General features: G+C 38.4%; 1 protein-coding gene across 5 annotated transcripts in view; it reads left to right on the top strand.

The window, feature by feature from the left end:
• The window catches only part of ATG10 (autophagy related 10), a 222,941-nt gene that overhangs the window by 142,554 nt on the left and 68,155 nt on the right, over positions 1 to 12,232 (top strand). For all 5 annotated transcript variants that reach the window (XR_013827657.1, XR_013827658.1, XM_079917357.1 and 2 more), the window contains one exon: positions 2,859 to 2,956. Coding sequence is in view for 3 of the 5 variants with exons in the window: in XM_079917357.1 (XP_079773483.1) it covers positions 2,859 to 2,956 (98 nt within the window). In the remaining 2 variants the exon portion in view is untranslated. The remainder of the gene's footprint in view (positions 1 to 2,858; positions 2,957 to 12,232) is intronic.

A 12,232-nucleotide genomic window follows, 5' to 3' on the forward strand; every position in this document is an offset into this window, starting at 1 on the left:
ATCTGATGAAAATATCCTATAACATTTGTTTTGGGTCTCTCCACATTGTTGCTAGGCTGCTGATTATTGCATTTTGTATGAATGTTTCCAGCAGGGTGTGCAGGGTTTTGACAGTGGTAATAGCCAAACCATTTACTCCATCCTTAGATCTTTAGCTGAAATATTTTAAGGAATAAAATTGAGATCATTACTGATTACCAGATTTTAAACCCAGCTTTCTTCTCTAGGTATGCAAAGCCTTTCCCTGTCTTAGAGGAAATAAAGTTAAGGAAAGCATCCTTTCACTTATCATTTATTCAGTAAATATATATAAAGCATTTACAGTGTGTGAGTGAGGCTTAGAACTGCACAGCAGGGCTGCTGTGGTGAAAGGACAGATGCAGTCTTCACCCTCAGAGGCAGCACGGAATAGCAGGAGGAGCACTGAACTGTGAGTCCTGAGATTCCAGCTCCAGTGCAGTCATGAGCTGGTGCCATGATTTTGGCAGATGTATATTTCCCAAGACCTTGGTTGCCTTATCTATAAAATTAGTAATTGTACCAGCTATAATATTTTATTATCCTACAACTTGATTTCTTTTAACTTTGACACCTGAAAATTATTTTAAAAGCATGTCACCTTTTAATAATTTGATTATTTGGTTTGCTATTTGACACTGACGTCCCTAAGATGCTATTCCCCTCTTCCAACATCAATACACACACACACACACACACACACACACACACACACACACACACACACACGTACGTGTATGTGCATATTTTGAAGATGTGTAGTGCTTGAGATTAAAGTTTGGCCCTATTCTGTAAATGTGTTCAGAAAATAATATAACACAGATATTGAAGGCAGCTTGTTTTAAACTTGTAGCTAAACATGACATTCAAATGTTAATTGGATGAATAAATCTTGTTCATTTTACAGACATGGAAATGTCAATGGAATAAAACAATTTATCACAAGATAATGGTTTCCTGCCACCAGATAAATGCCAAGATGAAGATACTTATTGAAAATGTATCAAAATATTCTATTGCTATTTATTGAAAATAAAGGTTGAGAAAAGTTCAACTTTTCAGGTCAAACATGAGAAATGCCCTGCCTATGGTATTAGTATATTACTGTATCAAACACAATGTGCGTGGTATAGCAACGTGAGAAAATTCTAAGAAATAATGGTCTATAAATGAACCTTTTAGCTTTAAGGTATGAGAATTACTGGAATGGTGCAATGGGGGCTAGGAGGAGATACCTAATATATATTGAACTCTTGTTATGTACGTGACACAGTCCTGGTGTGTTCACTGATATAAACTGTTCACAAGAGCAGGATTTTTTTTTTTTTTGGCTGCGTCGGTCTCTCTTAGTTGCGGCACGTGGGCATAGTTGCCCTGCGGCATGTGGGATCTTAGTTTCCTGATGAGGGATCGAACCCGCGTCCCTTGCATTGGAAGGCAGATTCTTAACCCCTGGACCACCAGGGGAGTCCCAGGAACACGATTTGAAAAGGATTATTATCCTCATTTTTTCAGGTAAAGTTAAAAGCAAAATAGTAAATCAACTATATTTCAATTAAAAAAAAAAAAAGAAGCAAAATACCTTGCAGTCACGTACAGGATAAGTGCCAATACTAGGATTCACACTCAGCCCGGACTTCAAATTTCGTGCTCTTCTCCTACACCCCACATCTTTACTTGTACTCCATAAGTCTGAATGCAATACCTTTTGGTTTGGGGGGCTTTTGAGTAGATTATTTCTCCAAGTTTTGTTGTACCTGATGACCAAATACTTCTTTGGATCTAATATGCTGATGAGTCTTTTTTAAATGACGTTGCCTACTTACCTAAAGAAAAGAGCACACCCATAGGTCTTGAGGACTTGGTTAGCTCTAAATGGGCCAAGTAGCACTAAATTCTAATTTAAGACCACCTTCTTTTCAACAGTGTGTGGTTTTAAAGTCCTTAGGTAATTCCCTCTTTCTGCTTTCTTTTCTGAACCTAGATGTCTATTTCTCCACTTTACTTACCTTGTGTCATAGTATTCTACGTAAAATACATTATTTGGGTGATTACGAATATAGGTGAATAATCGAAGTTGCTCAAAGAAAAGGAGGTTTATTGTTCACTAAAGCTCTTACTGATCTCTTCATGCCAAGTCCTTCTCAAGTCCCTCCACCCCTAAGATCCCTTCTCCACCTGCCACAAACAGTGGGTGTTAATGTCTCCCTCCTCTGGACTCTCAGAGAACTGCAGCTTTCCTCTGGCATTGACCATTCTACCTAGGATTTTAGTATCAATATTTACTGATATGCTTGTCATAATTTCCCTAGTAAGGAAATACTCCTTACTAGGAGAAACTGTGTGCTTTCCTCCTCTCTATTCCCCATGGTACCCAACAGAGTTATTTGAACATTACAGATATTCAGCCAACAAAATGGTGAAAGATGCATGTGTATGGTCTCTGATTTAAGGATTAGAGGAAGTATTAAGACTTCAGAGGTATCTATAGTACACCCTTGTGAATATCTGAATCTACCTGGTCCTTTGCCGATGCTTCTATTTATCAGTTCTCTAAAACACGTTTGGATCTTATTTATTTTGTAAAAATTCCTAGAGGCAATAAATGAGCAGATAATTTAACTGTTAGATGGTTACAAAGGGGACAAGATTGAATGTTTACATTTCCCTCAGGAAGAAAATAGTAATTCATATAGCACTCTTTTGGTATATAAATAGTGTGTGTACTAGTAAAGATTTTTTTAAAATCATAATATTCTTTCAGTAGTTTTAGACAGACATCAAGCACCATTGTGTCAAATGGATTACTAACTGGCAGTCTTTACCATGCACTTTCACAGATGGAAGCCCTTTAGCTCTGAAGGACATATGGGAAGGAGTTCATGAGTGCTATAAGACTCGGCTGCTGCATGGACCGTGGGACACTATTACCCAACAGGTTAGAGAGTATTTTCATTGTATTACATGTGATTCTTTCCCTCTGCTCGTCTTTTCTTCTAGTTCTCTCTCCTACTTTTTTTTTTCCTGTTTCACTCCTCTACTTCCTTACAGATTTCAGTTCAAAGACAGTTTCCTTTAATACATCTTCCCAGATCCAGGCTTGGTTTAGCCTATCTGTTATAAGCCCTCATAGCACCCTGTAATTTTCCTTCATAGTGCATCTTACAGGTTTAAATTATCGATTTGGATTTTTTGAAAAAAATTTAATGTCTGTCTTTTCCATTATACTGTGTACTCCCATGTGGGCAGACCCTGGTTTTTTTTTTCACTCTTCACTGTATACCCAGCACCAGCACAGTATTTATCATACAGTAGGTATTCAATAAAAATGTATTAAGTAAATGAGAATAGAAACAAAGTTGGCATATACACCAAGAAATAGATGATTTAGCTTGTGTCACCTATAATGCTTCAGAATTTTACTAATAAGTGCATTTGCAAAACAATTAACTTTTGATTAATAATAAATTTGCAATAGTGATCTGAAAAAGTTGAGAAAATAGATCTAAAAAGTAGATACAAAAAATAGATTTGCGGGCTTCCCTGGTGGCGCAGTGGTTGAGAGTCCACCTGCCGATGTAGGGGATGCGGGTTCGTGCCCCGGTCAGGGAGGATCCCACATGCCGCGGAGCGGCTGGGCTCGTGAGCCATGGCCACTGGGCCTGCGCGTCCGGAGCCTGTGCTCCGCAATGGGAGAGGCCACAGCAGTTAGAGGCCTGCGTACTGCAAAAAAAAAAAAAAAAAAAAATAGATTTGCAAAAGTAAAGAAAAATAGATTTGTCAATCATATAAGTCATTATTACTGCCCTGCTAAAATCAGTAGTTAATTATTTTAGAAATTTAAAAATACTCATCACCTTTCAACCAATCATGTTCTCTTTAAAAATAATTTTTACTTATATCAAAAATCTTATTTTTTTCCCAGCCTCTGTTAAGTTTAATCAAAGCTTCCTTTAAAAATAACTTTATCGGGCTTCCGTGGTGGCGCAGTGGTTGAGAGTCCGCCTGCCGATGCAGGGAACACGGGTTCGTGCCCCGGTCTGGGAAGATCCCACATGCCGCGGAGCGGCTGGGCCTGTGAGCCATGGCCGCTGAGCCTGCGCGTCCGGAGCCTGTGCTCCGCACCGGGAGAGGCCACAACAGTGAGAGGCCTGCGTACAGCAAAAGAAAAAAATAATAATAATAACTTTATCAGCCACCAATAGAATTTTTTTTTTTTTTTTTTTTCGGTACGTGGGCCTCTCACTGTTGTGTCCTCTCCCATTGTGGAGCACAGGCTCCGGACGCGCAGGCTCAGTGGCCATGGCTCACGGGCCCAGCCGCTGCGCGGCGTGTGGGATCCTCCCGGACCATGGCATGAACCCATGTCCCCTGCATCGGCAGACAGACTCTCAACCACTGCGCCACCAGGGAAGCCCTCAGCCATTAGAATTTTTATGCCCTCTTACGTGTTTGATCACAATAATGACAGTTTACCTCCCAATCAACTTAAGAATCCTTAGCATCTCATAAGTAGTTCTTTGGCAATGACTGCAAATGACCATTTTCTAGGTTTTAATTGAGGACAAAACTAGTTTTTAAGTATATGAATCACACTGCCCCTCAAATTAATCCTTTTCTTTCTCTTCCTACTGTCACCTTCCTAGTTCAAGCCCTGTTGCCTCATCTGGAACAATTAGTAAAACCTCCTACTTTGGTCTTCTGCTCCTTTCCTCCCTGCTCCTTCCTTCTAGTCAATTTTTCCTAACAATGCTGCTCTTATCTTACCCATGTGCAAACTTGCAATAGCTGTCCAAGGGGCTATGGTATGTGGTCTAAATGCCTTGCTGGCGTTCCAGTGGCTGCCATTCCCTGGGTCCCACCAGCCCTTTCAAGCTTTTCTCCTACGCCTGCATGCTACACAGTTTCAGCTCCTGCCAATCATGGCTATTCACTTCCCCAAGCCCATTTTGTGCAGTTTGTTCTTGGAATTCTTTCCAGGTTTCATGCTTTCCCTGTTGCCTTTGTTCTATCTTTATATATCCCCCTCGTTCTTTCATATGTTCCTTTTCTCGGAAACTACTTCTGCTTACAAAAATGGCCCCCTCTGAAATGCCATTTCTGTAGACCAGGAATCAGTGGTTGCTATGAAGAAGGATAATATAATGAGATATATAAGCAAATCCATCATAAAGATTTTTGGCAAGAGCATTTTATTTTATGCATAGTGTTTTAGATTAACCTTTAAGTATGTCAAGGTAAATGCTAAGCGTTTCAACTTCCAGTGTCTTGTAAGTGACCACAAACTGTCCAAAAATGTAGAGTCAGAATCCACAGGACCCAGAAAATCTTTGGTTGTGAGAGTCAAGGAAGACGGCAAAGGATAGAGGAAGGGAGCATCCAAAAATATATATGTATTTAACTTCAGGGCCTTTTTTCTCTGCTCCTTCTCAATCACGTTTAACATTGTGCACCTGAGCCCGAATCTTATTTTCTTCTTTTTTCTGTCACTAGCATCGCTATTATTAATTGTGCTATAGAACAATTCCACGTGGTCTATGTCATTTGGGTTTTAATTCCACATGTCTCCGTTCCGGTTTGTGACATATGAACAAGATTTTGAGGTCAACCATATTTTCTTAGTTACCTAATATGATGTTGCCAATAGATTTCATTCCATTGATGGAATTCCTAAGTTGCTAAACCAACCACATGAACAAATCTGTATGTTGATAGTTTTTAATGAAATTGACTAGTATCTTTTAGTTTCCAGGCATTTAAGCATCATACAGACAGCCTGTTAGCAGATCATCTTTTTCCTACTTGTCAAAACATGGTAGTAATGATCAAATCCTATCACAATAAGCATTACGATCTCAATACCAAGTATGAGGCCCACTTATTGGGAGGGATATTTGATATAACCAAAGTACAACATAACTATAACATTTAGATGTTCCTTTGGGATTTGTCTTATTGGGATTGATCTTGTATCCCCACTTTTGATAACACACTTTGTTTAAGCTTTAGAACTGCTCATCACAGTGTATGTCCAGGCATTGAAGACCTAGCAAGGGAAACTCATTTGTTGTCATTGTACTAACTTGGTATTTGAAAGTCATTATGAATATTTACTTTGGAGGTCTTAGCTTTTAATCCCAGTTTAGTTAATGGGTTGCTATTTATGTGCTGTTCTTTGCTTGAGATCTTTGAGAGAGTGTGTCCTCGATTTTGTAAGGCTCCATGTGGAGAAAAAATAGGGTGTCCTCAGTGCTGTGAAGGGGAGGGTGTGATACAGCACTGGGGAAGAATGAGCTGATAGAATATTGGTAGCATCAAATAGTAGACACCATTTTGCAGGATTATTTTAAAGAACCATTAGGTTGCAGACTGAACATGATAATAATATCCTGTCCTCCAGAGTGGCTTAAAAACAAAAGTAGCCTTTGCATAATATAACATGCGTTTCACTTCATTTTCAGGCTTGACTGTGCTCATATAGTTTATTGCTCTTCATCTTTAATAATCACACTTCTGTTCTCTCAGCATTTGTCTTGATGATAAGGACCTATTCATGTCAGATATGAACTCTCTGTTTTGAAGACAAGCCACTCATGAATCTCATACATTTGACTATGGTGATTACTTACCTGCTTTTGTCCAACATTACGGACTACCTATTATCTCAGCCCTGCAGCCTAATAAAGAACTTCCAGAAGGAGAAAGTGAACAGATGCCTAGGTTCGATCTGCCTAAATTTGGTACAGTGAATGTTACAATAATAATCACTGGAAGGTGTGGGCTCTATGTTTTAGGTAAAGAACTCCTGTAATCTTGGCATGAGTTAAAATTAGAGGATAAGAAATCATACTTTCAATTTTACTCAAAGATATGTGTAAATACACATATCTTCAGATAAGTGTATCAGATAAGTAATTTTTTCTTACCGTCTCCTTTTTTTAACTTTATATGGAAAATTACAAACATAATACAAAAGTAGAGGTAATAGTATAGTGTACTTGCAAACTAATGACCAATCTTATTATTTTGGTATCTCACCCAATCTGGAATTTTTTGGTAGCAAATCCTAGACATCATATTATCTCATCCATTCTCATCCATAAGTATTTAAGTATGTATCTTTAAAAGATAAGGGCTCAATATCAAAAAAACAAACAACGCAATCAAAAAAAATGGGTGGAAAACCTAAACAGACATTTCTCCAAAGAAGACTTACAGATGGCCAAGAGGCACATGAAAAGATGCTCAGCATCACTAATTATTAGAGAAATGCAAGTCAAAACTATAATGAGGTATCACCTCACACTGGTCATAATGGCCATCATCAAAAAATCTACAAACAATAAATGCTGGAGAGGATGTGGAGAGAAGGGAAACCTCTTGCACTCTTGGTGGAAATGTGAATTGATACAGCCACTATGGAGAACAGTATGGAGGATCCTTAAAAAACTAAAAACAGAACTACCATATGACCCAGCAATCCCACTACTGGGCGTATACCCTGAGAATACCATAATTCAAAAAGAGTCATGTACCCCAATGTTCATTACAGCACTATTTACAGTAGCCAGGACATGGAAGCAACCTAAATGTCCAATGACAGGTGAATGGATAAAGAATATGTGGTATATATATACAATGGAATATTACTCAGCCATAAAAAGGAATGAAATTGGGTCATTTGTAGAGATGTGGATGGACCTAGAGTCTGTCATACAGAGTGAAGTAAGTCAGAAAGAGAAAAACGTATAATATCGTATAATAACGCATATATGTGGAATATAGGAAAATGGTACAGATGAACCTATTTCCAGGGCAGGAATAGAGACACAGACGTAGAGAATGGACATATGGACACAGAGGTGGAAGGGGAGGGTGGGACAAATTGGGAGATTACGATTGACATATATATACTTCCATGTGTAAAATAGATAGCTAGTGGGAACCTGCTGTATAGCACAGGGAGCTCAGCTCCGTGCTCTGTGATGACCTAGATGGGTGGCACTAGGGGTGGGGTGGGTGGGAGGGAGGTCCAAGAGGGAGGGGATGTAGGTATACATAGAGCTGATTCACTTTGCTGTACAGCAGAATCTAACACAACATTGTAAAGCAATTATACTCCAATAAAAAATAAAAGTGAATAAAAGATAAGTGCTCTACAGAGATGTTTAAAGCAGCTTTATTCATAATAGCCCAAATGGAAACAACTCTGAAGTCCTTTAGGAGCATGGTTAAACAAACGGTGGTACTTCCTTAGCACGATACTACTCAGCAATACAAACGAACCAACTATTGATACGCTTAACAACCTGGATGAATCTCCAGAGAATTATTGAGTGCAAAAAGTCAATCCCCAACGTTTGTCTAGTATATGATTCCATTTAGCTAACATTTTTGAAATGAGGAGATTATAGATTGGAGAATAGATTGCAGTTTTCAGAGGTTGTGAGTAGGAGGAAAGTGGGTGTTGTTATAAAAGGCAACAAGGGAAGCTTGTGACAGTGGAAATGTTCTGTATCCGACTGTATCAATGTCAGTGTCTTGGTTGTGATAATATACTATAGTTTTGCAAGATGTTACCGCTGGGGGCACTGAGTGAAGGGTATGAGTGATCTCTTTGTATCATTTGTTACAGCTGTGTGTGAATCCACATTTATCTCAAAATAAAAAAAGTTTATTTTAAAAAGGTAAGGATTCTTAAAAAACATAACCACAATTCTGTTATCACAACTAAAGTTGTTAATAATTTCTTAATATCATTAAATAAGCAAATGTTTGAATTTCCCCAATTGTTTCCTCTTTCCTCCCTTCCTTCCTCCCTCCCTCCCTCCTTCCTTCCTTCCTTCTTTCTTCTTTCCTTCTTTCCTCTCTCCTTTCCTCCCTCCCTTCCTTCCTCTTCTTTTTTTAAGTAGTTTCTTTGAATCAGGATCCAAATAAGGTTTATACATTAACATGGTTAACATCTCAAGACTTTTGAAACTAAAATTCTCATTCCTTTCTTTTTTTCTTGTAGGTTTTGTTAAAGAAAAAAGATTGTTTGTCCTGTAGTATTTGCAGTCTGGATTTTTTTTTATTGTATCTCTGTGGTGTGTTTACTATGTTCCTCCCTATTTTTTATATACACTCCTAGTTAGATCTGGAAGCTTGATCAGATTCAGGTTTAGTATTTTAGGGCAAGAATACTTCCTTGGTGATTCTGAGTACTTTTATAAGGAGGCACATAATATTTGGTTTTTGCTCTTTTTTTGTGATGTTAGCAGCCATTGATGATTATTGCCTAGACCCATTAATTCATTAGAGGGGTTGCAAAATGGTAATGTTCTAATTCTATCATTCGTTATTTATTAGCTGGACTACTTCTGTAATGACAGAGTTTCCCTAACCAGCTTAGTTACTTGAGGTGTGCTTTGTATAGAAAAAGCAGGATAAATGCTTGATTCTTTCTCTTTATGTTCTAGCTTTCAAGATAATGAGTTGGTTCTCTAGCATCCTCCAAAGGTGACCAAGAAAGTTTTTTTTATGGAGTCATGGATATAAATGTTTTATGTATTTCAATTCATTGTAGTGATTACCTTTATTGATGCTTGGTTTGTCTCATCTTTGGCCAGTGTAAGTCTCTCTCTTTTTTTGGGCTGGGCTGTGTGGCTCGTGGAATCTTAGTTCCCCAACCAGTGATCGAACCCAGGCCCACAGCAGTGAAAGTGCTGAGTCCTAACCACTGGACTGCCAGGGAATTTCCATGGCCAATGTAAGTGTCTAAGTTGGCTCCTGAGTTATTTTGATACAACTCAAGTAGCTTTGATGGCTTTTTGCTTTTTTTTTTTTTTTTGGCGGTACGCGGGCCTCTCACTGTTGTGGCCTCTCCCATTGCGGAGCACAGGCTCCGGACGCACAGGCTCAGCGGCCATGGCTCACGGGCCCAGCCGCTCCGCGGCATGTGGGATCCTCCCGGACCGGGGCATGAACCCGTGTCTCCTGCATCGGCAGGCGGACTCTCAACCACCGCGCCACCAGGGAAGCCCGGCTTCTTGCTTTTTGATATGACAAGTTGATGCCCAGGCTTGGGCATTCTCCAAGGAGGCTTGTCCCCTTCCAGAGTCCTTATCTAGGTGCTGCACCAGACAGAGTGGATTTAACTTTGGGCACTACCACTTACTAGCTGTATGACCTTGGGCAAATTAAAAAAACTCTCCGTGTCTTATTTTTCCATTAAAATTAATGGCAGCATCTACATAGAGTTGGTAGGAAGAGTAAGAGAGGGTTGTATACAAAACTCAACCTGTGTCATCTCCTTTCAAATATATTCTTTCTAACACCTGAACTGTGTGCTTTAGATTTGGAAAACTAAGACTTTTGAGGTACCTTGTTTTCTGATTTTACATGTCTGGGGAAGGCTGTCCAAGTGCAGGTAAATGAATGGGTTTGGGTGGATAGAAGTGGAAAGAAACTCAATGATTATTTTTCCATGTGATCCCACACAAGTGCTGTGAGAGAACTGGACCAGGAGGAGCCTTGAATACACATTCTGCATGCCCCAAATAGCACTAATTTCATTGTGAAGATTTTAGCATGTCTAAAACATGCAAAGGTATGAGAATTAATTTCAGTGAGTTTTCATATTTCCATGATAAATCTCTCAGGGTAAAAAACCAAACACACACACATACACACACACACACACACAGACACACACACACACAATAAAAAATCTAAAACTCCTTAGGTACCCTTTGGTAGATAGATTGCTTTTGACTCTCAGTGATGCAGGAAGTCACTGGTTAAGGATTCTTAAATAATGAAGCTTGATATGTTGCCTGGTGATTTATAATGATGGCTGATAAACTGATGATTTAATTGTGCTTCCTCTAGTAATAATCTTAAGTGCTCAAGTGAAGTTCCAGTGATTGGCTTTCTTCTGAACTCAGTCTCCCTAGAGTCTCTAGGCATCTCTTTTACACAACATCCGATAACTGACTTTTAACTGTTCCTATTTTAAATAATACAAATCAATTAAAACACCCAGCTGTTTAACAAAACTTCTCAGTGTTGGTGTAAGTCTCGGTGGGTATTTCCTGGTGGCTCATAATGACATCAATTTAGTGCACCTGGTAGGATCAGTGTGAACTGGAAGTGGCTTAATTCTTAAATGACAAGAAAATTAAGAAGCCTCTATGGATTGCTGCTGCTGCTTCAGAATCACTGCCAGCTCCACTGCTGGCTCTTTCACGGTAGAGTTTTATTTAAATGGGACTGCAGACATCATGTGATTGTTTTCTCTGTAATTTGCTACTAATTTGTTGATTCTGAGTTTCTAGGTATTTATTCTGGACATTAATTCGTCACCTTAGTGGGTAGGTTTATAATCCTGTAGTAATTATATCTGTCTTGCAGACTTTTTGTAGAAACCCTCCAATGTTTTAACAGTACTCAGTAATTCTACCACACTTCCCTGTTTTAGGAGAGTGAATGCTTCGTTGTGTGTCACTTTGTTTGGTATCCTGGGGTAATGATGACAGTGCTATTTTCCTTTGTTGGTAATTATTTTTAGATTGTCAATCTGCACATGCATTATGACTTTTAATGTTTATTGAATGTTGATGCTGTGGATTCCATACATCATCAGAGTACTTCACTCTCCATATTCATTTTTTTAAAATCAATTCAGAAATATCCTCTGTCACTCACAATCTATTGTGCTTTTCTTGTTTGGGGGTAAAAAACACATTTTTGTAAGTTTTATTTGTTCCTCAGACTTTCCTTATACTAAGGGGTACATGAAAGTTCTTTCTCATTATCTTTGAATAAATAATTAATTTTTCTCAAAATTTTTTTGACTTTACACCCTGGAGTGTTTTAGAAAATCTTAACTTCATACTAAATGCTATTTAGGCATTGATATAATATTACTTTCTCATCCAGCTTTTGATTACTAAGTTAATTTCTAGAATGTTTTATTTTATTCCATTTCAATCAGAGTTCAAGATACATAGTTAAACAAGGAATGTATTTCTTATAATAGCCAGCTTATTCATTTATATTTGGGTCTTATTTCTTTAAATTGAAATTTATTTCAGTAGACAATAAAAACAAGAGACTGGTTAGTTAATGTTTTTTGTTTTATGTATATCTGGTTGAGAAGACTATTGCTTAGCTTTTTGCCATCAAAGTTGCACTTTTGACTCAGCATATGACTTGAATTTATATGAGGGCTTTC

This window comes from Stenella coeruleoalba (genome assembly GCF_951394435.1).
Source record: "Stenella coeruleoalba genome assembly, chromosome: 3".
NCBI classification, from domain to species: Eukaryota; Metazoa; Chordata; class Mammalia; order Artiodactyla; family Delphinidae; genus Stenella; species Stenella coeruleoalba.